Source organism: Lemur catta, chromosome 7 (assembly GCF_020740605.2).
Source record: "Lemur catta isolate mLemCat1 chromosome 7, mLemCat1.pri, whole genome shotgun sequence".
NCBI lineage: Eukaryota > Metazoa > Chordata > Mammalia > Primates > Lemuridae > Lemur > Lemur catta.
In genome coordinates this window covers 61,897,367-61,922,147 of record NC_059134.1, presented here as the reverse complement: position 1 = coordinate 61,922,147, position 24,781 = coordinate 61,897,367, and the positions used below count along the sequence as shown (strand labels likewise).

The window sequence follows — 24,781 nt, the reverse complement described above, 5'->3', positions numbered from 1 at the left end:
ATCAAATCTAAAGCTTCTGCATAGCCAAGGATATAATCAATTGAGCAAATAGACAACCTAGAGAATGGGAGAATATAGTTGCATGCTGTACATCCAATAAAGTGTTTATACCCAGAATGTACAAAGAACTCAAGCAAATCAGCAAGAAAAAAAATCAAACAACCCCATTAATAAGTGTGGAGAAGACACGAACAGAAATTTTTCCAATGAAGATATTCTAATGGCCAAACACATGAAAATATGCTCAACATCTCTAATTATTATGGAAATGCAAATAAAAGCCACAATGGTATATCACCTAACTCCAGTGAGAATGGACTTCTTATCAAAAAGACCCAAAATAACAGATACTGGTGTGGATGCAGAGAGAAAGGAACACTCATACAATGTTGGTGGGACTGCAAACTAGTACAATCTCTATGGAAAGTAGTATGGAGATACTTCAAAGAACTAAAAGTAGACCTGCCATTTGATCCAGCAAACACTACATGTACTCAATACTAAATTGACACTAATCAATTAACACTTATGTGCCCAAATGGAAGTAAAATTCAACAGAAATCAAGTAGGTGGGGGGAGGGGAGGGGATGGGTAAATTTACACCTAACGGGCACAATGCATACTATCTGAGTGAAGGGCAGATAGTGCCCTTATAACTTTGACTGAAACTGTATAAATCAAATTATGTAACCAAAACGTTTGTACCCCTGTAATATTCTGAAATAAATTTAAAAAAGAACAACACATTATCAGACAGAGCATGTCTAACCTGATGGACATGACTCTTGGCAAAGAGTCTCTACTGGTGATGGAGCAAATTTTAGGATCCCAGGACCACAGAGTACACACATGACTGAATAAAAGATTCTATTGTGCAAAAAAAAAAAAAAAAAGAAAAAAAAAAGAAAAGAAAAGAGAAAAGTTTTCTTGCTTATGAAGCCGATTATACTTCCACCAGCCCCTCCCTCTCTTAGTCTGTAGGACAGGACTCAAGTTGTGAATCACAAGGCTCAGGTCCTTGTTTACTTCTCCAAACTCTTCTCCTGATCTACCCCTTCCTTGCTCTCAGCCTCAGCACATCTACAGTGCCGCCCATAGGAACAGAAAAAGAAACACCACATACAGCCTCTAATAATTGGGAGCTAACTGATGGGCACACATGGGCAAAAACAGATGTAAGGGACATTGGAAATCAAGAAGCGAGCAGGAGGAAAGAAAGGAAGAGGTAGAAACCTACCTATCGGGTACAACAATCACTATTTGGGTGATGGGCACACTAAAAGCCCCTATGTAACTATGATAAAAGGTATCTATGTAACAAAAACATTTGTACTTGATTAATATTTTGAAATAAAAAATATATCAAATAAAAAACTTCATGGATATCTGTACTTTTAAATAGGGGAACTTCAATAATCTACATTTATAATCCTAAGGGATATGATTAATTTTATGTTAATGTATTCTATACTTTATGTTTTTTTATGTTTTCTTTATATAACTTCATTTTGTGTCATCTGTTACACAAATATCACATATGTATACTATTTGCCACACAGTATATTGGCTGTATAGAGAATTTCCGCTATATACCTGGGCTTCTAGGAAAAGACTTCTTGGCTCTGACTCCCAGCTCTGCCATTTCCTCACTGAGTGGCTTTTGAAAAGTTACTTCTCTTTGCTTCAGTTTCTGCATATTTAAAATGTGGGTAACAGTATCACCTATCTCATAGGAATTTTAAGGAAATTACAAATTCATTTCATGTAAATATGTTTATATTTATGTAGTACATTAAATACGTCCCTAAAATATTAACTCTTGTTATAAAGTTTGCTTACTTGCTTTTATCATGAAGCAGGATTTAGAACATAAATTCTATCTTTCTTCCACTAGAAGGCGCCTCTGTATTTATAACAAGCACAATTGAACCGATTTTTAGGATATAAATTCTATTTTTCTTCCACTAGAGGGCGCCTCTGTATTTATAACAAGCACATTTGAACCAATTTTCTCAAATTCATAACGAAGATTTCCACGTTAATTCCTAAGGGTGGACTGGAGACGGAGCCTCATATTCTTTCTCACATCATTCTCCACGGTGAGGTATCAAACATCACAGTTTCAAAGAACTTCTGGTCTGCAAGTCCTAAGGGTCTCTATACGGTGTCTGGGATGTTAGAACGGTTGGGGTAAGGTTGGTGTGTGCTGGACAAATTGCAGTCCCAGCGATCTGCTTCTTTACATCCTTCTCTACACCTCCAGGCCTCTTCCAAATTCTTGGCCTCTAACAGTGTGGAGGCAGCACCTGGTGTGGGACGACAGCGTGAAAGAGCGGGGGCTGCTGAATCTAATGATTTGGCTCTGCCGACTACTAAAGGTGAGATCTTAGGTAACATTACTTCCCAGAGTTTCCATTTCTTTAAAAAAAAGAAAGAAAGAAAGAGGGGTAGAAAAAAACATATCTCAAAAGGTTATTCTAAATAACATAATACTATGTAACAACCTGGTGCATAGTAGGAGTCTGTAATTGTTAGTAATTTCGTTTTCCCAATTGTGACCCAGTTTTTAAAGTTTCTTTCTATTCCCGCATGTAGTTAGACTATGTTTCTCTATACTCACATATATACAGCAAAAAATTATACCGTCCCAGGGTCATTAAAATGGGAATAGCCTTTTATGAAGTTTAAAGAAGATTCCTGAATAATTGGGTGTTTAGTACCAGAAGTATTGGGTCTGGACAATCTTTCTCAAAGTGATGAGCATTGCTCTTAACAGTAATGACAGGTTATTTTTTTTCTAGATCACAGGAAAGAGGAGGGCCAGCCCTGAGGAAGGGATAGAGGAAGAATTACTATACAATCTTCCCATATTCATTATACACAACTTGTTTCTAGGACACAGAAGCTGTCCATCAGTTCTCAATGGCCACGTACAACCTGAGTAGCTAAAACACAGTCCCTTTCACCCCTTCGGGCATCCTGGACTTGAAAAGTACTACGTTGGGATCAGCATCCCTTTCTGTTTTATCTATCTTGTGGCCATTGTGGGCAATAATATCCTTCTCCGCCTCATTGTGGTGGAACATAGTCTTCATGCACCCATGTTCTTTTTCCTTTCCATGCTGGCCATCACTGACCTCATATTGTCTACCACATGTGTCCCCCAAACACTTAGCATCTGGTTTGGTCCCCAAAACTCAGTTTTCCTGGCTGTCCCACCCAGTTATTCTTTCTGCACTACAGAATTGCTCTGGACTCAGCTATACTGCTAGCTATGGCATTTGACCGCTATGTGGCCAACTGCTCACCCTTGAGATACAGCAGTGTTCTAACCCACAAACCACTGTCAGAATTGCCGTAGGAATCTGTTTGAGAAGCTTCTGTGTTTTCATTCCATGTGTTTTCCTTGTGAATTACCTACCCTTCTACAGGACACATGTCATTCTTCGGTGTTGCCCGGCTTGTCCATGCTGATATCTCTATTGATATCTGGTATGGCTTTTGTGTTCCCATCAGGATAATGATTACAGATGTGATCCTCATTACCGTCTCCTACACCCTCATCTCCTGTGCAGTGTTTCACCTCCTCTCCTGAGATGCCTGCCAGCAGGCCCTTGGCACCTGTGGTTCCCATGTCTGCCTCGTCCTCATGTTCTACATTCTATATACCATCATTCTTCATCCTTCCCCATCACTTTGGGCACAATATCCCTTGTACCTTTCACATTATGTCTTCCAACCTCTATGTAATCATCCCACCTGCTCTCAACCCTACTGTGTATGGAATAAAGAGCAAGGATAATCAGGACAAAGTCCTTCTTCTGCTCCTTCATAAAGGGTCCTAATTATAGGTGGCTGAGGTCTGGGATGTGGGAATAGTTCCCGGTGTCCCACATGTTCGTCAACACTGATAGTTTTAGCCAACTTTCCTGCTTTCCAGCTTTTCTGCTTACATTCATGTGTATACCGGTCCTCCAGTGAAAAATAGAGGCATACACATTCACTGCAGAGCTTATAAACACAGATTCTGGGCCTCCCCGCTCTTCACTGTAACAGGTGCCCTACATCTTTCATCTACACTATGTGTTTGCCACTATGTTCAGCATTTTCGCCAGGGGCCAGTCTGTGGCCCCTAGGAATACAGTTCTGGGATTTTCACTCACTCCCTCTCTCTCTCCTCATCTGAGCTCAGTCAAGCCCCTTCCAACAACCAACACTCACTGAATCTTGGGGATAAGGCAAAAGGGAAAAAAGAAAAACTGTGCTGACAGACACAGCATTTCACAAGCAGTTTCCCCTTCTTAATTTGTTAATGCATATGCAATCGTAAGAGCTAGGTACTACTGTAAGCACCTTTTTATGGAGATTAAGTAACTTGTCTAAAGTCCTTTAACCTACTTAAGTGGGGCATGAATTTGAAACCTGGATCATATTATAGGCAGGTATATATCAGCTCACATGAAAATGCAAAATAAAATCAAATAAAGCATCCCGAGGTAATGTTACCCAAAAGCATGGACGGGGTTAATAGAAACTTCTCCATGTTTTTCCTATGAGGGTGAGAAGACAGCCATCAGAGTCCCTAAGGCTCTAACTACAGAGGTTTTCCCCACAGTGAGCAGTGATCAGAGAAAATAAATGGGCAGGGAATCAAGCTCTCTACTAGTTCTTCCTTTCTGCTCTGCTCTGATCTTTGGGTCATGTGTCTGCCCCCTGGCCGATTTTCTGTGTGTCTGTCAGCACACTCTTCTTTCCCTTTGGCCTGATCCCCAGGATTTGGTGAGTGCTGATTGTTTGAAGGGGTTTGATAGGGACAAGGCTTAGAGGAAGACAGGGAGTGCGTGAAAAGCCCAGGGCTGTATTTTCTAAGGCCACGGACTGGGCACTATAATCTTTTTCCCTGAGCAACTCTCATTCATGAACTGAGGTCATGGTCCCCAGTACTTGTGTGTATGCTGCACTGAATGGGCTTAATATCTTATCCTAACTTTATTGTCCCTGTGAACCCAAGGATCAAAAAGTTCGAGTAGCTTGCCCAAATTAACAAAAGTAGTAACGTGTGGAACCAGGATTAAATTAAATTCTGGAATTTAGCTATCTGAGTTCCAGAAAGCATACTCTGTGTCACTATGTTTTCAAGATAGTGTGAACATCTTTGCATATCTGTTTGTATGTGTGTGTGTGCGTGAATGTGTGTATCTATCATAATGCCATAATCATACCTAATAAAATTAACACAAATTCCTTTATATCATCTAATACCTAGTTCATATTTAAATACCCTAATTATTCATGAATTGAGTTCTACAGCTGGGTTTTTTAAAAAAAACAAATCCAGTCAAGAACCACATTGATTTGATTGTTCATTTTCTTAAATTTATTTTGATGTAGAAATGTGTATTCCTCATTTAATACCCATCCCCTATCCTTTTTTTAAATTCATCTGCATGTTTATTTAACATTACATAAATTTACAGTATACAACATGATGTTTTGATATATGTAGATATTGAGGAATGACTAAACTAGTTAATTTATATATGCATGACTTCACATACTTATTTTTGTGGTGAGAACATTTAAAATCTACTCTTTTAGTGATTTTCAAGAATACAATGCATTGTTGTTAACTATAGTCACCGAAACATACAATAGAACTCTTGAATTTTTTCCTCCTTCTAACTAAAATTTTGTATTCTTTGACCAATATCTCCTCAATCCCCACTGACCCCGCAACCCTTGGAAACCACCGTTCTATTCTCCACTTCCATGAGTTTGACTTTTTCAGATTCCACAAATGCACTATTTTTCTTTCTGCCCCTGGATTATTTCACTTAACACAATGTCCTCCAGGTTCATCCTTGTTGTTGAAAATCCTCTGCATAATTCTGAGTTATTGTTACCCTCATTCCCCAATTCAAACACTGCCCATAGAAATGCACTGAAATGAATTCCTGAACTATTTGATGTTACAGACAGTACAAGGATATCATCTACAACAATCTTGGAATCTACGGTTGCGTTGTCCCAGATGGCACTTGGAATTGCTTGGTGGCCTGAGATAACCAGGAGAGTAGCAGAGCAAGTTCAAGTGCCAAATAATCCCATCCCCAGTGCCACCTCTCAAGTTGCACCTGCCCAAGAGCAAGACCAAGAATGCTACCCACGAGTCATGTCCTGGCTTCCTGCCCTCCTTCATTCCTTTGACTCTAAGAGCCACCTAAAGAGATTCATCACTGAGGTGTGATTTTATCATGTTGGTTCCTCCCTTTCCCCCTTCCCCTTGTCCTCCTCTTCCTCCACCTTCTTCATCACCATCATATTAACAGCTAAATTAATTGAGTGCTTACCTTGTCAGGCATTTACAATATTATCTCATTTAATGTTCACAACAACTAGGTTAGGTCAAGGGAGGCATACAGGGAGTAAATGGAGAAACTGAGCCCCTATCCCTTTTAATGGCATTGGCTTCTTCAAAGAAAAGGAAAAAAAAAAACAGATTGTGTTGTAGATTGTCCCACAGTGTGGATATATCTGATTGTAGATGAGAAGCCTGAGAGTTCACTTTCTGTGTGTGTGTCCATGTGTGTTTGTGAATGCTGTTGGATGACTGCATGCACACCTTTGTATTTGAGTGCATAGAAATATATAAACTAGAGAAGACCTTTCCCCACATATGTTTGAACAAAGGATGACTTCAAACAGGCTGGGAGAGCTATGATTCAAAGTATAGGGTTTCAGGATGCTGAAGCCATATGATGTTTGAGTATGTGAGTAGCCTAGAAGAGCGATTTTCAACATGAAGGGTCCAATAAGCTAATCAGGTCTCTAATGTTAGCAATAGATGAATTCTATGAACCAGTGACAAGGCAACCAAGTTGAAAGTGACTAAGCAAGAAAACATGAATGCTCAGCAGATGGGGGCTGGGCGGTGACCCTCTGTCTGAGGTCTGGTCTGTGTTCTCAGAACCTGGAACACCTGAATGTGGAGACACTGTAAAGGAGGGTTTGTCTGCTATAAGAAAGGTGTATTTACTTACAGATAAGGAAGCATCAGACAGAAAAAAAAAGCATACTCTGTCTCTTTTGGCAAAAGTAGAAGAACTGAGAAACTAAGTCCTGGTCTTGGGGATGGAATGTACTGTGAGCTGGGCGGAAGAATAAAAAGCAGGGGTGGGGATAAGGTTGAGTATAGTTTTTGGCCTTACCAGGCTGGGAATTTGAGGCATACGGCCATGAGAAGCCTCATCTTAGTGCTGATGCTGGAAGTCCCTGGCCTTGCTGCATGGCTGGTTACATGTAGAGTATAAACAGCTTTCTGTGTAAATACAATGAGGTGGGGGAGGGTAATACTAGGGAAGAGAGGCCTTATAAGACCTAGTAATTCCCAGAGAAAAGGATTTAGGAGTTTAAAAGTTATGTGGGAGTGACAAAATCCATTCATGAAATATTTTGTTAATATTCTCCTTGGTATGTGTGTGTAAGAGTGTGAGTGTTTGTGTGTGTGTGTTTGTGGCAGACAGAGAGACAGAGAGAGAGAAAGAGAGAGAGTGAAGTTTGTGTTGTAATTGTGCAAGAGTATGTGTGAATAAATAAATGGTGGCAAAATATATGAGAGAATTTAAGTATAGATCATGGTGTGCCTTATACAATTAGAAAGTGAGAGAGTTTGGATCTTGAGTCAATGTGTCTATCTAAAAGAATATGCATTCACAAAGAAACAATCCTTTTGGGCAGAAATCTTGACTGATTGTGGTAATACATCTAAAGTATTAGGATATTACACACTTGTGTAGAATTACAGGGTGCTGGAAGACTATTTTTTCGGAGAAGAAAGGGCCCATGAGCCTCAGCTACGGGGGACTTTTCTAATTCAAATTTGAATTACACATGTTATCCAGCATAGTGTGGGAACTCAACTAGTGTTTGCTTAACTGAATTAGGATTTTGGATGGCAATGAAGGAGGCTGACCTCACGAACTTAAGAGACAGGGTCATCAGGTAGCCATGAGAAAAGGCAGTAGTTGTCTTGGGGCAGAAATTGGCATTCCACAATGGCAGATCAAGTAGAGAAATGATATTCACAAAGTCGTATAAACTATAATCCACTAACCTGTGAAAAATATATCCTATACTTTGTTAACTTGTATCAGAAGACAGTGTACAATGAAGAGTGTGGCCAGTCTAGAAGGCTTCCTGGAGAAGTTGTGTGAACTACTGCGGGTGGCCAAGAGAAAGCAGTTTTCTTTAAGTAGACTAACTGTACATCCAGATGTGTCTGTGATAATCTTGGTTTTTGCAAGTTGCTGCCATTATTATTAATTTCAACCTTCAATTGGGGCTTCCAACGAGTCCCACTGAATGGTAAATTATATGGCCACTCTGTCTTTCGGAGTTAATAATGATGACTGGCTGGAAATGACAGTGACTCTAGTTTCTTTAACTATTCTTTACCACCTTCTGTCTCCAGGACCTGAGACTGGTGCCATCTTGGTCTGCCATGATCATTTTCAACTTGAGCAATTACAACCCAGGACCCTTCATTCTGATGGGGATCCCAGGGCTGGAGCAATTCCATGTGTGGATTGGGATTCCCTTCTGCATCATCTACATCGTAGCTGTCATGGGAAACTGCATCCTTCTCTACCTCATTGCAGTGGAGCGTAGCCTTCATGAACCCATGTTCTTCTTTCTCTCCATGCTGGCCATGACTGACCTCATCTTGTCCACAACTACTATGCCTAAAACACTCAGTATCTTTTGGCTGGGGGCTCGAGAAATCACATTTCCAGGGTGTCTTACACAAATGTTCTTCCTTCACTTTAGCACTGCCCTGGATTCAGCCATTCTGATGGCCATGGCATTTGATCGCTACGTGGCCATCTGTTCTCCCTTGAGGTACACCACCATCTTGACCCCCAAAACCATCATCAAGATTGTCATGGGCATTGCCTTTCGAAGCTTCTGCATCATTCTGCCAGCGGTATTTTTGCTGACACGCCTGCCTTTTTGCAGGATACGCATCATACCACACACATACTGTGAACACATAGGTGTTGCCCGGCTCGCCTGTGCTGATATCTCCATCAACATCTGGTTTGGCTTTTGTGTTCCCGTCATGACAGCCACCTCAGATGTGATCCTCATTGCTGTGTCCTACACCCTCATCCTCTGTGCTGTCTTTCACCTCCCCTCCCGAGAAGCCCGCCAGAAGGCCCTTGGCACCTGTGGTTCTCATGTCTGTGTCATCCTCATGTTCTATACACCTGCCTTTTTCTCCATCCTTGCCCATCGCTTTGGACACAATATCTCCCGCACTTTCCACATCATGTTTGCCAACCTGTACATTGTTATCCCCCCTGCACTCAACCCCATTGTTTATGGAGTGAAGACCAAGCAGATCAGAGATAAGGTCATACATTTGTTTTCTACTAAGGGTACGGAATGATGTTCCACTGGGCAGTGGGAAAGGCAGGATAGGTTTGTAGTGTACAGAAATGTAGCAGGAATGAACAATCAAATGCTATTTAAAGAGACAACTGCTTACAGATGATTTTGTGCACCAGGTAAGTGTCATGATCTATATGACAGAGATGTTTCTATGTATAAAAATATCCTTGATGACCTCTTTGCTTCTGGAACATGGGGATGTATAAGATATGATCATGTGATCAGGAAGGAGGTGAAACAGGCAGCTGAGTTACTCAAAACAGAAGGGGAATAAAATTTGGAAATTGTGATTTTCAGCTAAAATGAGTGATATGGTGTTATGTGCTGTAGTTCTCTATTAAAATTTTAAATAATTTATTTTTAGTTATTTTTATAATGTTTAAGTGACACATAATTTCATATATTTATGTGGAACATTGTGATGTTATTAAATGTGCATACATCATGGAATGATTAAATCAGGCTAATTAACATATGCATCTCCTCACACAAATATCATTTCTTTGTGGTGAGAAGATTTAAAATCTACTCTTAGCAATTCTGAAGCATATGGTACATTATTTTTAACTATAGTAGCCACACTGTACAATAATAGATCACTAGAACTTATTGATCTTTTCTACCTGAAATTTTGACCCCTTAGAGTAACGTCTCCTCTTTCCCCATCCACTTCCTGCCCTCTCAGTCTGATAACCACAATTCCACTGTCTACTTCTATGTGAACTCTAGTTATATAAAATTAAGACAATCCAGGAATAGGGGGATTCTGCTTTCTGTGCTACCTTGCTAAAAACACTCACAGATACCAGGAGATTTTCTGGTATTGTCTGATTCTCATCTGGTTATTTCCATTTTGCTGAGAACATGGATTGGCCCAGTCCTGATATTTTTAAAAATTTGCTGAAGAAATAATAAATAAGTAATTCTGAGCTAATTTAAAAGTACATACTCCTTAATCCTGGTAAGAATTCAAATGCAGTTTCCCTTTCTTAATTTGTCAATCCATACACAATTGTGAAAGGTAAGTACTTCTATAAGCACCTTTTTATGGAGATTAAGTAACTTATCCAAAGTCCTTTTTCCTATGTGGGGCATGACTTTGAAACCTGGATCATATGATAGGCAGGCTTACATCAGCTCACATGTAAATGCAAAATAAAATAAAATAAAGCATCCTGAGGCAGTGTTAACCCAAAAGCATAGACGGAGTTAATAGAAACTTCCCCACCTTTTCCCTATGAGGGTGAGAAGAGAGGCATCAGAGTCCCTATGGCCCTGACTACAGAGGTTTTCCCACATTGAGCAATGGTCAGAGAAAATAAATGGGCAGGGAATCAAGCTCTCTACTAGTTCTTCCTTTCTGCTCTGCTCTGATCTTTGGGTCATGTGTCTGTCCCCTGGCCGATTTTCTGTGTGTCTGTCAGCACACTCTTCTTTCCCTGAGGCCTGATCCCCAGGATTCGGTGAGTGCTGGTTGTTTGAGGGAGTTTGATAGGGACAAGGCTTAGAGAAAGACCCGGAGTGAGTGAAAAGCCCAGGGCTGTATTTCCTAGGGGATGTGGACTGGGCACTATAACCTTCTTCCCTGAGCAACTCCCATTTATGAACCAACGTCATGGTCTCCAGTACTTGTGTGTATGCTGCACTGAATGGGCTCCAAAAGATTAGAATGATGCACAACTACACGACTGGGTAAAATATGGCCACAGTTAGTATTGTTCAGGCTATTCTGTTTCAGACATATGACAAGAACTCATAACCCTGACCTAAGGGTAGAATTAAGTGTGCTAGTATATGTGTGTGCCCAGGGGTGCTCTTGTTAGCATTTATGCATCTGCCTTTTTCCGTTCTCTCCTTCATGTGTATTCTGACTGCTAATGATAATACTAACATTATAAAATATACCATAATCAAAAGAGGTAAAATTTGTTTTGTGCTTATTATGTTCCAGACTGTATTAAAGCTTATTTTGGGGTCTTTATCATTTTTGTCTTAATAATAACTGTAAGAATTAGAGATATAAATTCCTTTTAAAAGAAATTAAATATCCTATCCTAACTTTATGGGCCCTGTGAACCCAAGGATTAAAAAGTTTGAGTAGCTTGAGCAAATTCACAAAAGTAGTAAATTGTGGAACGAGTATTAAGTTAAATTCTGGAATTTAGGTTTCTGAGTTCCAGAGAGCATACTCTGTGTCACTATTTTTTCAAGGTACTGTGAACATCTGTGCATATGTGTATGTGAAAGTGTGTATGTATCATAATGCCATAATCACACCTAATACAATTAACACAAACTCTTTTATATCATCAATACCTAGTTCATACTTAAATATCTCTAATTATTCATGAATTGAGTGCAATAGCTGTTTATTTTTTAAAAAAACAAATCCAATCAATACCTACATAATGAGTATGATGCACACTGTCTGGGGAATGGACTCGCTTGAAACTATGACTCGTGGGGTTAGGGGAGCATGGGCAATATACATAACCTAAACTTTTGTACCCCCATAATATGCTGAAATAAAAAAACAACAACAAAAAAAGAACAACATTGATTTGGTTGTTCATTTTTAAAAATTTTTTTAAATGTAGAAATGCATTTTCCTCATTTAATACCTATTCCCTTATCCATTTTAATGGCATTGGCTTCTTCAAAGAAAAGAAAAAAACAGATTGTGTTGTAGATTGTCGCACAGTGTGGATATGTCTGATTGTAGATGAGAAGTCTGAGAGTTCCCTTTCTGTGTGTGTACCCAGGTGTTTGTGAATGCTGTTGGATGACTGCATGCACACCTTAGTATTTGGGTGCACGGAAATATAAAAACTAGAGAAGACCTTTCCCCAACAAAGGATGACTTCAAACAAGCTGGGAGAGCTATGATTGAAAGTATAGTGTTTCAGGATGCTGAAGCCATATGATGTTTGAGTATGTGAGTAGCCTAGAAGAGGGGTTTTCAACACAAAGGTTGCAACAACCTAATCAGGTCTCTCATGTTAGCAATAGATGAATTCTAAGTACCCAGTGGACAAGGGAACCAAGTTGAACATGACCAAGCAAGAAAACATGAATGCTCCGGAGATGGGGGCTGCAGTGTGACCTGCTGTGTGAGGTCTGGTCTGTGTTCCTAGAAACAGGAACACATGAAGTGTGGACACACTGTAAAGGAGGGTTTGGCTGCTATAAGAAAGATGTTTTTACTTATAGATAAAATAGGATCAGAAAAAAAAAAAGTGCATAATGTGTTTCTTTTGCCAAAAGCAGAACAGTGGAGAAACTAAGTCTAAATCTTCAAGATGGAAGGTATTGTGAACCAGGTAGAAGAATGATATAAAAAGTAGGGGTTGGGATAAGGTTGAATATGGTTTTTGGCCTTACCAGGCTGAGAATTTGAGGCATATGGCCATGAAAAGCCTCTTCTTAGGACTGATCATGGAAGTCCCTGGCCTTGCTGCATGGCTGGTTACCTGAAGAATATAAACAGCTCTCTGTGTAAATGCAATGGGGTGGTGGTGGGGTTATACTAGGGAAGAGAGGCCTCATAAGACCTAGTCTTTAAAAGAAAAATTCCCAGAGTAAAGGATTTAGGCGTTTAAAAGTCACGTGGCCGTGACAAAATCCACTCCTGAAATATTTTGTTAATATTCTCCTTGGCATGTGTGTGTAAGAGTGTGAGTGTTTGTGTGTGTGTGTTTGTGGCAGACAGAGAGACAGAGAGAGAGATAGGGAGAGAGAGTGAAGTTTGTGTTGTAATTGTGCAAGAGTATGTGTGAATAAATAAATGGTGGCAAAATATATGAGAGAATTTAAGTATAGATCATGGTGTGCCTTATACAATTAGAAAGTGAGAGAGTTTGGATCTTGAGTCAATGTGTCTATCTAAAAGATATGCATTCACAAAGAAACAATCCTTTTGGGCAGAAATCTTGACTGATTGTGGTAATACATCTAAAGTATTAGGATATTACACACTTGTGTAAAATTACAGAGTGCCAGAAGACTAATTTTTTGGAAAAGAAAGGGCCCATGAGTCTCAGCTACAAGCGACTTTTCTAATTCAAATTTGAATTGCACATGTTATCCAGCATAGTGTGGGAACTCAACTAGTGTTTGCTTAACTGAATTAGGATTTGGATGGCAATGAAGGAGGTTGACCTCACAAATTTAAGAGACAGGGTCATCAGGTAGCCATGAGAAAAACCAGTAGTTGTCTTGGGGCAGAAATTACCATTCCACAATGGCAGATCAATTAGAGCAATGATATTCACAAAGTCGTATAAACTATAATCCACTAACCTGTGAAAAATATACCCTATACTTTGTTAACTTGTATTAGAGGACAGTGTACAATGAAGAGTGTGGCCAGTATGGAAGGCTTCCTGGAGAAGTTGTGTGAACTACAGCGGGTGGCCAAGAGAAAGAAATTTTCTTTAGGTAGACTAACTGTACATCCAGATGTGTCTGTGATAATCTTGGTTTTTGCAAGTTGCTGCCATTATTATTAATTTCAACCTTCAATTGGGGCTTCCAACGAGTCCCACTGAATGGTAAATTATATGGCCACTCTGTCTTTCGGAGTTAATAATGATGACTGGCTGGAAATGACAGTGACTCTAGTTTCTTTAACTATTCTTTACCACCTTCTGTCTCCAGGACCTGAGACTGGTGCCATCTTGGTCTGCCATGATCATTTTCAACTTGAGCAATTACAACCCAGGACCCTTCATTCTGATGGGGATCCCAGGGCTGGAGCAATTCCATGTGTGGATTGGGATTCCCTTCTGCATCATCTACATCGTAGCTGTCATGGGAAACTGCATCCTTCTCTACCTTATTGCAGTGGAGCGTAGCCTTCATGAACCCATGTTCTTCTTTCTCTCCATGCTGGCCATGACTGACCTCATCTTGTCCACAACTACTATGCCTAAAACACTCAGTATCTTTTGGCTGGGGGCTCGAGAAATCACATTTCCAGGGTGTCTTACACAAATGTTCTTCCTTCACTTTAGCACTGCCCTGGATTCAGCCATTCTGATGGCCATGGCATTTGATCGCTATGTGGCCATCTGTTCTCCCTTGAGGTACACCACCATCTTGACCCCCAAAACCATCATCAAGATTGTCATGGGCATTGCCTTTCGAAGCTTCTGCATCATTCTGCCAGTGGTATTTTTGCTGACACGCCTGCCTTTTTGCAGGATACGCATCATACCACACACATACTGTGAACACATAGGTGTTGCCCGGCTCGCCTGTGCTGATATCTCCATCAACATCTGGTTTGGCTTTTGTGTTCCCGTCATGACAGTCACCTCAGATGTGATCCTCATTGGTGTGTCCTACACCTTCATCATCTGTGCTGTCTTTCGCCTCCCTTCCCGAGAAGCCCGCCAGAAGACCCTCGGCACCTGTGGTTCTCATGTCTGTGTCATCCTCGTGTTCTATACACCTCTCTTTTTCTCCATCCTTGCCCATCGCTTTGGACACAATATCTCCCGCACTTTCCACATCATGTTTGCCAACCTGTACATTGTTATCCCACCTGCACTCAACCCCATTGTTTATGGTGTGAAGACAAAGAAGATCAGAGTTAAAGTCGTACATTTGTTTTCTACCAACGGTATGAAATGATGTTCCACTGGGCAATGGAAAAGCCCGGATAAATTTGTAGTGCACAGAAATGTAGCAGCAATGAAGAATCAAATGCTATTTAATGAGAGAACTGCTTACAGATGATTTTTTCCACAAGGTAAAATTCATGATCTATATGACAGAGATTTTTCTATTTATAAAAAATCCTTGATGACCTCTTTGTTTCTGGAACATGGGGTTGTATATGATATGATCATGTAATCAGGAAGAAGGAGGTGAAATCAGATAGCTGAGTTACTCTACATGGAAAGGGAATAAAATTTGGAAATTGTGATTTTCAGCTATAATGAGTGATACGGTGTAATGCACTCTATTTCTCTTTAAAATTTCATATAATTTATTTTTAGTTATTTTTATAATGTTTATGTGACAATAATTATATATTATGTGGAACAATGTGATGTTATTATACATGGATACATGATGGAATGATTAAATCTGGCTAATTAGCATATCCATCACCTCACATACTTATTTCTTTGTGGTGAGAAGATATAAAATCTACTCTTAGTTATTCTGAAGTATAGAGCACACTATTATTAACTATAGTAGCCACGTTGTACAATAATACATCAATATAACTTATTTCTCTTTTCTAACTGAAACTTTGACCGCTTTGGCTAACATCTCCTCCTTCCCCATCCACTTCCTACTCCCTCTGGTAACCACAATTCCGCCCTCTACTTCTATATGAACTCTAGTTATATAAAATTAAGACACATACGAGTATAGGAGGATTCTGCTTTCTGTGCCAGCTTGCTAGAAACAGTCACAGATACCAGGAGATTTTCTGGTACTCTATTATTCTCATCTGGTTATTTTCATTTTCATGAGAACATGGGTTGGCCCCTGATATTTTTAAAAGTTTGCTGAAGGAATAATAAATAAGTAGATTCTTAGCTAATTTAAAAGTATATACTCCTTTAATCCTGGTGGGAGTTCAAATGCATGATTATGTGTTGACATGCATGAATGGCTCCCATGAAAATCTAATGGCCAAGAAAAACACAACAAAGCAAGGGGACGACTGCCTGTTCTGTCCCTTTTTTCTTGTCCTGCCATCTGTCTCTGGCCCGGCTGTCTGCTATTATTTTTCTCCCCTCTTCCCCAGGAGAGTTTGTTTATTTCTATGGCTACTTGACTATTTAACTGGTAAGTTGTATCTCAGTTATTTTATGTGATCTTTCTGATCATTTCAGTGTTTGCACTGTGAGCTCACAGGTGAAGTACTAAGATTAAAAGAATAATAGATTCATGTACTTGGCAGATTGTAAATGCTGCTCTAATATTAGCTGCTATGTTAGTATCTTTAGTAATTACTGCTGCCATTCTCACCTCAGACACATCATGCTTAAACTTGAGTTCATCATTTTGTAACTTAAAATCCTCCTTCCTCTTTACTGTTCATGGAAGGAGAAAAGAGGTTAGGCTCAGTTTTGCTTTCCTCAGGTTCAGATTTACTGTCCTGGCTGCCAATGTGTGCTTCTCGTGAGGAAGGTTGCAAATTTTCCTGTGCCATTATTAGACTATGAATAAAATTGCATGTTGTGGTTTGTTTTCAAAATTGATAATTATACAAAACTCAACAGGCAACTTTCCCCAACATAAACTGTCTTATCCTATATATTTCCCCATTGTGCAAATTTCCCAATTTATACTACAGACTCTATCAATAGGGTAATTGTGTCTTCTTTTATCTGCCCACCCTCAGAATTTAGTACAGTATTTTACAGATTGTAGGGATCAATGAATGTGTCCCTACCACCTTCTCTTCCGGACTTTCCTCATCTAACCATTCTTTAGATTTTCCTTATTCCCTTGGATTTTGTTCTGCTCACTCTCCCATCCATTTGTCTCCAGCTTAACCCAAATACTTGCAACTTGTACCTAGGCCAAATATTGCATGTATGCTTTATGTCATATGTCCATGACAATTAGGAGTAGTTTCTGTGTTCAGAAGAATCATGTAGATCTTAGTAAAAATGAGTGATGTAATAGATTTACAATATATGTCTTTGAAGAAAAGAGGCAGTTTGAGGTTTCTATGCCTTGTATTTGCCATTTTCATCCTAGATTATTAAAATAAAATTACAGATGTTTCATCTATCAAAATTTTAGTCCAGTAACATTCACAAAGCACATGCTATGTGAAAGAAAGTGCATAGAAACTAAAAGTAGAAAAATGGAGCAAGTATACACACTGTTTACAAGGAAGAAGAGTAAACCATACAAATCGATCATTTATGCAGATAATTTCAGTCTTATATATTGCAATGATTGGAGTGTGGTGCTAGAGAAGCACAAAGAAACCATGCTCAACCACTCTTTGGAGTCACAAAAAGCTTTCTGGAAGAGCCCATTTCTGTATGTGTGTTGAAGAACACAAAGAAATTGAGCCTCAAGAATAGGGAGTTGAGACCTGTCCACCGGAGGGGATTGCCTGAGCTGAGGTGGGAAACCATGTGTTTCAAATGTTTGTATGTCTAAATTGGTGGAAGAATCATCCATTTTCATGATGGCATTACTCAGAGGGATTGGCAGTGGGAAGTGCTCATAAGCCAAAGTTTAGCAGAATTAGGCAATGGACTGGAACATACCTAGAAGAGGTTTATAGAGCATCTCATAGTTTGATATTGTAGTTGGCATTTGAAGACTAATTATTAACCTTACATCTCTGTCTATTCTCTCTTGCAAACATAATTGAGAGATAAGTGTAGGAGTCAGAGAGGTGGATATAAACATATGAACTTTATTTCTGGTAGTGTTGAATTCAAGGATGTGATATGACTGTATGGTGAGATTGGCTTCCCACTACTTTATTTCCAATTTTCAACTGGGCAGGACACATCCAAGGGGGAGTTGGGGTCCACAGAACAATTGCAGTAGCTCATGCATCTGCAGAAGGAGATCACTGAACCACAAATTGGGCATTCATGTGTGTGAACATGTGGAGAAAGGACTCTACATCAGGTCTTCTCAAACTACTGATAAAGAACTTTAAAAAAATTTTTTTTTCCAGAAACTGTGGATTAATGATGTTGTACAAGGCAGTAACATAAATTACTGAAAAAATTAAAAAAAAAAAACCATAGGAGATTCAATCCTCACATTTCCTACTTTTCTCAAAAGACATAAAAATCATTCAATAAATCCTAGCACTCTGGGAGGCCAAGATGAGAGGATCACTTGAGGCCAGGAGTTCCAGACCAGCCTGAGTGAGAGTGAGACCCTGACTCTACAAGAAATAGAAAAGTTAGTGTGGTGGCCATGCCTGTAGTCCCAGGTACTCAGGAGGCTGAGGCAGGAGGATCATTTGAGCCCAGGAGTTTGAGGTTGCAGTAAGCCATGATGACAACACAACACTCTAGCCAGGGTGACAGAGTGAGACATTGTCTCAAAAAAAAAAAAAAATCATTCAATAAATATAACCAGAATAAACATAACATAAGAAATAAATAAAAGACTTACAAAAATTGCACACGTTGTTTGAAAGTGTGCAGGCATATAGATGACTAATGTAGAGGACTTCATGAGATTTTGTCATTGCGTAATTATAGTTAAGCAAAAAATTATGGATAAAATCCTGCAAGCCCAATATTAAAAATCTAGACACACCTTTTGAAGGAATACCATTTATATCAGTCTTCAAAGTTTTAATGTGTCAAATGAGCTTACATCTTGCTTGTAAATTTATCTAATGCAGATTGGATTGATGACAACACTTCTTGTAGGCAATAAGATATGATTAAATAATTTTTGTGTGTGCTTTTTGTGGTTAGATTTTATTTTTCTAATGTTCATAGTAGAAACATTTGTCTTACAAAGGTCTATTAACAGAAATGGAAGAAATGATTTTAAGGAAATTTCATCATTTTCAAAATATTTGTTTTTATATTTTATTCAAAATTAGCCAAACAATGCTATATTTTCTATAAATTTAATTCATTTTTCAATGACAGCAAATATAAATAATTTTTGTGTGTGCTTTTTGTGGTTAGATTTTATTTTTCTAATGTTCATAGTAGAAACATTTGTCTTACAAAGGTCTATTAACAGAAATGGAAGAAATGATTTTAAGGAAATTTCATCATTTTCAAAATATTTGTTTTTATATTTTATTCAAAATTAGCCAAACAATGCTATATTTTCTATAAATTTAATTCATTTTTCAATGACAGCAAATAGATTCTGAATACTTGCATATCCTATGTCTGGATTATTTTTTAATGGAAAATAAAATTCAAACTTTTTATTAAATTAATAAGTTGTTTAGTGATAAGTTTTTGTAGATATGCGATTTATAGTTCATCACTTATTTTATTAAAATAATTATTATATGGAGTATGTCATAATATTCTTGGAAATCCTGATCTTCCAAACTTCTAACTTCTATATTTCCCTCTAAAGTATATCTACTATGGAAAAACATGTTGCATGATGTATTGAGAATATTGAAAATACAAGATAGCTAAATAAGAATAACTGGGTATACAATTTAAATCCTTAAAAAGTTGGGACCAAAATGTTTCTTATTTTGGAGAAACCCAAAAGTTCCTTCCACAGTTCACACATAGCAATAGAAATTTTTCCCTAAATAACTATTGTTTCTCATCAGGGAAAAGCTCCTTGTTTTTGATCAACTTTCATGTTATAACATAAGAAAGAGAATAATCTTGTTCTAGCACATTAAGCTGTGTATAATTTCCCGTTCTTATTTCAGGACTAAATACATTTTTCATTTTAGCTGACTTTTTTTTTTCATAGTAAGTCTTTTGACTTACATTCTGGCATAAGCTCTTTAATTTTGCTAACTACTCCAGAAAATTTGCCTGTACTTATTAGTATTTCACCAGAACATGCTTTTATACCAAACTGAACTCACCCACAGATCCCTGCTCTCCTGAGCTCCTCCACACCCTCCTGATGGGCACAGCCTCTCACTTGTCTCCTGACTCTGGAACTGGGATCTCACCCACACTGCCCCACCCCACCCTGTTAGTGCCAAATGCTTGTGGGCAGGAGGATCACAGACTGAGGCTACTCTGCTGGCTGGGGATGGAGACATGTTCCTGGCAGTAAAACCAGGTTACTTGTCACAGAGAACTCTACCAGTTGCTATGGTTAGGGGGAGGGGCTACGGACTTCCTGCACCACTATAAAGTTTGGGGAGTGGGCACCTGTCTGCCTTCCTCTCCAAGCCCCAGTCCCTGCAGAGCAAGTGCCCTCCATAACGTGCTGCTGCAGAGACTATGCTGACTGAGGCAATCTCGGCTGGGAGTGCATTCTCTGTGGGGGAGCCAAGTCCCTCAGTGCAAGGAGCTTTGGTGGTTATGGTGGGGGGGGGCATGCAGCTACCAAAGCTTGAGTCACAATTACTTCCTGTAATGCCAGGAGTAGAGGAGGTACAGAGGAGGCGACATCCAGATGCAGGGATGCCAACTGTTTGGTCACTCGTGGCAATTCCCTGTGGAATGAGAGCCCTGTGTCCCATTGTTGGTCTGAGGATCCCTAGGTGAGGGGAGGAGGAAAAAACCCCTTACAATTTCCTTGGGCTCTGGAACTCCCTGGAGTCAGTTGGCACAGGTTGCTCCCTTCTATCCTCCTCATTCTTCATTGCTCAGTTCCTCGTGGTGGTGTTCCTAGACTCCACTGGTGTCTGTCCCTATGGGCCACTTCTGAGCAGTAGTAATAAAGTACAGTGGCTTACGTAGGGGGAGCCTCCTATATTCATGGGTGAATTAATAGCTATGAGTCCACTGGAAGACGAGAAGAGGACAATTTAGGCACAGGTACAGAATAATCAGAGGTTTAGAAGGGGCATGCCCAATACAAAGGAGGTAGGGATGAGTTAGTGTTGAAGAGTTAAAATAGGGACACTGTGTGGAGGGACTTGTGGGCCAAGCTGGCAAGCTGGAATTGATCCTGTAGGTAAAGATGAGTAAACAGAAGTGTCGCATCAGCAGTGTGATGAGGTCATTCACTTATTGTAATCTTCACCTGTGGAGCTCCTGGGAAAGGTTGAAGGGATGTGACCAGACTGGAAGCTGGGTCTGTCCCTTGTTCACTCACTTACCAAGCCACTCCTGAGGAGCGGCTCTGTCCAGGGGAGGGAAGAGAGAATCTGCATGGTGTGAGGGTAAGAATTATTTTCCTGCAGTGAAAGAAAGACATGAATGTCTTCAGCTTTGAAATAGGGATAATAATAATGCCCACCTCAAGGACTAGTAATGGAAGCAAATAAGGTGACAGCTATGAGAGTGCTGTGTAGGCCGTATGGCCTGGAGAATGCAAGTGGATGGGAAGAGCCCAATGCCAGAATTTGGAGATCTCTGAGGTGTTGACATTTGGGAGAACTACCTGCTCATCCCTGCATGCTCAGGTCATTGAAGATGAAGATAACAAGGCCCTGGAAATGAACCACAAGCTGGAGTCCAGAAATCCTGGTGCCTTCTCTTCTCCCTGTGAGACCCCAGGCTTCAACCTTCTGCTCCTGGAGCTGGAGGGACCTTGGGAGTTGGCGACCCAGCTTAAGGCCATGGCAGGAGATAGTGGGGCTGGAGAGCTCCTCCACCAACTCCAGAACCAGGTACATGGATGGATTATAGAACAGCACTCCCCCAACAGCCTCCTGTCTTGTCTAACCTCACATATTGGACAACTTTCCAAATTACTTCTTTCAGGGGGGAAAAAATAACCCTGAGCTGAGAAATATGACAGCCTGAGTTCAGTTCTTAAGGACACTCCATAATCCATGAAATCATCACATAGAAGATGAGGGGGGGAAAAAAGAAAAACACTCCATGACCCACATCCCTGGCATCTCATGTCCACAGGTGACTAACGCCAGTCTCACGCTCAAGCTCCTGGTTGACTCTGACCAGCACAGCTTCGGTGCTCTGTGCCAGGAGGTGGATGTCCTCAAAGGCCGACTGAGCAAGTGTGAGAGGGAGAGAGAGCCAGAATGGGCCTTCAGACACCCTGGCCTGCCCCTGCCCCATGGTGAGTTCACAGACTGAATTTCTCAAGATCTTGTCTCTCCAGAGACCAGGTTGGAAGTGCAGCATTAGCTCTGGTGTGCTGAGGGGAGGACAGTACAAATCTTGATGGAGAATAAATCTTTCATTTCCTTGTTTTGTGTGTCACTGAGGGATGTAGACTAAGACTGGTGTATGCTCATACATGGGGCTACTCATATGCACAGACATGCATACTAACCTCCATTCATGCAAAATCAACCTGCTTGTGTACCTGTATACACACTCAGGTACAGGGCCATACACTTCCATGCACACATGGTCATTATGCTTTCATACTGCTTTCTGCAGGCTGTGTGCTTTACACCTAGCTCAGACCTTGCCTCCTCTCCCCTCTAGGTTCTTGTGCCCATGGAGGCCTCTGGAAAGTCAGCAGACCTCTTGTGGTGCAGCTCAATTGGAGAGGCTTCTCATACAAGGCAGGTGCCTGGGGCTGAGACTCAGCACCTCATCCAGCCTCTTCCCTTTACTGGGTGGCCCCTCTGAGTGTAGATGCCAGGTGAGTCCTGGAAGACTGATCTTTTGCAACCAGGTTAATTCTGTGTGGCCCCTAACCTTACCCTAATGGTTTTTTTTAATAATCCTAGCCCAGCTTCGTCTCTGTATATTAGGTGGGCCCCTGAGCAAACCTAGACTAGGCCTGATGGGTCACTTGCCAACTTTTCTCTCCTGTGATAAGTATCACCAAGACTGCCCTGAGTTTCCTTCATAAACCCACTGTCTGAAATGTTTAATTTCATAGAAACACAAAGATGGTTCTTCTTGTAATCTGATCCTATCTCCAGGACAAACTCTTCTACAGCTGGGCTTTAGAATCTTAACTTCCTGCATGGAAGTTTAAAGCATGACCCTGGCCAAGCTTGAGACTTGGAGTCAAGCCAGTCAGTTTGAATCTTAGTATTGCCACTTAAGCTAAGTGACCTTGGAGAAAGGAATTAACATCTCAGACTCATTCTTAGCCATATGCAAGATGAGGATAATTAAATATATAATAAGATCACATGGGATGACATAGGAAAGTATAGACAACATAGTAGGTACTGATAAATATATATTAAATGAAATAATGGCTAAATGAATCAATAAATAGATGAATGAGCCCTTCAATAAATCATCAGCTTTTCTAGGGAGGTAGGTCCAGACCACCAGCCGCAAGGCTCCCTTGGGCTCATGCTCTACCAAAACCTATCAAACACACTAGCTCTCCAGGCCCTGACACCCCAGGGCTGGGCAGGACATTGGTGGAAGTGGTCCTCTTCCTCTTCTCCAAGAGGACCACTTCTCAAAGTGGCCATTGTCCCTAATGATTGGGAGACACTGATTATCTCTAGTTAGTTCTTTATGTAATTAATATCTCAATTAGCACATTAAGGATTCCTTTAATAATAGTCTAGGTATATTTGATTGTCAAAAATAAACAAATTATTAGCTAAGAAAATGGTATCCCCTCTTTCTGATGTTTTGGCATCTCATATTCCTTTCTGAAAACTATGAATCCAGTGCCTAAAATTCTAGGGATCTGTGACCTAGGATGGTTAGTCTGAGGTTGACAAAAATCTGATTCCAGTGCAGAAGATACAGGAGAGCTGGTCATTAGAGTGAAATATGGAGGTTGTCTCTCTTATCCCCATCCTCTTGTGGGGTCCTCAGGGCAGAGTCTTGGTTTGATAATCCATTTTTCACTGTCCTGGATCAATCTCACTTTGGAGTACAGTTGAAGAGGTGCTTAGGCCTGAGACCTGCTCTAAGAAATTAGCAACTGGAAACTGGGCATGAGGAAGATCAAGAATTTTTGGTGTGATAGCAGGAAGTCTCCTGGCTGACTGTCGTTTCTTTGCTTCCCTTTAACGCACTGAAAACATATGGGCCTTAACTCCCTCCTTGTCTCTTATTTGTCTGCATGATGTTCCTCCTCCCCCAGGCAGGTGGTGGATGAAATACATACAATCCAGACCCCGAAGTCTTCCCTGTAACATAGAAGATTCCTACATTTTCACAATACATTCACAAATATATCATATATTCAATAAGACATATACAGTCTCACTCTTATATAAACACTATTTCCATCTACACCCAAACATCAACATAGATATAAATATGCATTTTAACATATCCACTAACAGAAAATTCATCAGCTTTCCAAATAAAAATCAAGCACCATCCTCCAAATTTGCATGGGACTGAGAATCTGGCTTATTAGTTGCCTGTACCTGTCCCCTTAGGGATTCTACTACTAACCACCTCCACCTTCACATCAGACTCCTCTCCCTCTTAATGCTTTGATGCAAAGGTAGGTACTTAGGATTGGGTTAGAACACTGAAACACATCATTCTAAAAATTCTGTTATGATGACATATAGAAAATATCTAACAATATGTGGTACAAAGTTAGGTTGCAAGAAAAGGCTTGCTCACTTTTAGTTTGGAATGTCCCCACAGGGAGCCTCCCTGGCTAGCCCCACTCCTGCTTCCTGGGGCAGAGGAAATATTTTCCCCACCACATAGGAGCACACTTATTTCTAGAATCCCAAAATCTAGACCATAGAGAAAACATGACATCCTCTTCCATGTAACACCTTTATTATTGCTCCATTTTCCTAAAGCCCACCTTTTTCAGATCACTAACAAAATTAATGAGC

At 40.1% G+C, this 24,781-nt stretch overlaps 2 protein-coding genes and 1 pseudogene across 2 annotated transcripts; all 3 read left to right on the top strand.

Annotated features, from left to right (window-relative positions):
• Positions 1–2,922: 2,922 nt before the first annotated feature.
• LOC123641916 lies at positions 2,923–3,845 on the top strand (annotated as a pseudogene).
• A 4,617-nt stretch (positions 3,846–8,462) lies between these two features.
• On the top strand, positions 8,463–9,527 carry LOC123641606 (olfactory receptor 52H1). The gene has a single exon (XM_045556489.1). It carries the CDS (start codon positions 8,501–8,503, stop codon positions 9,446–9,448), a length of 948 nt encoding a protein of 315 aa, XP_045412445.1. The 5' UTR covers positions 8,463–8,500; the 3' UTR covers positions 9,449–9,527.
• A 4,597-nt stretch (positions 9,528–14,124) lies between these two features.
• Positions 14,125–15,084, top strand: LOC123642045 (olfactory receptor 52H1-like). Its single transcript, XM_045556973.1, has one exon. It carries the CDS (start codon positions 14,137–14,139, stop codon positions 15,082–15,084), a length of 948 nt encoding a protein of 315 aa, XP_045412929.1. The 5' UTR covers positions 14,125–14,136.
• Positions 15,085–24,781: the final 9,697 nt, after the last annotated feature.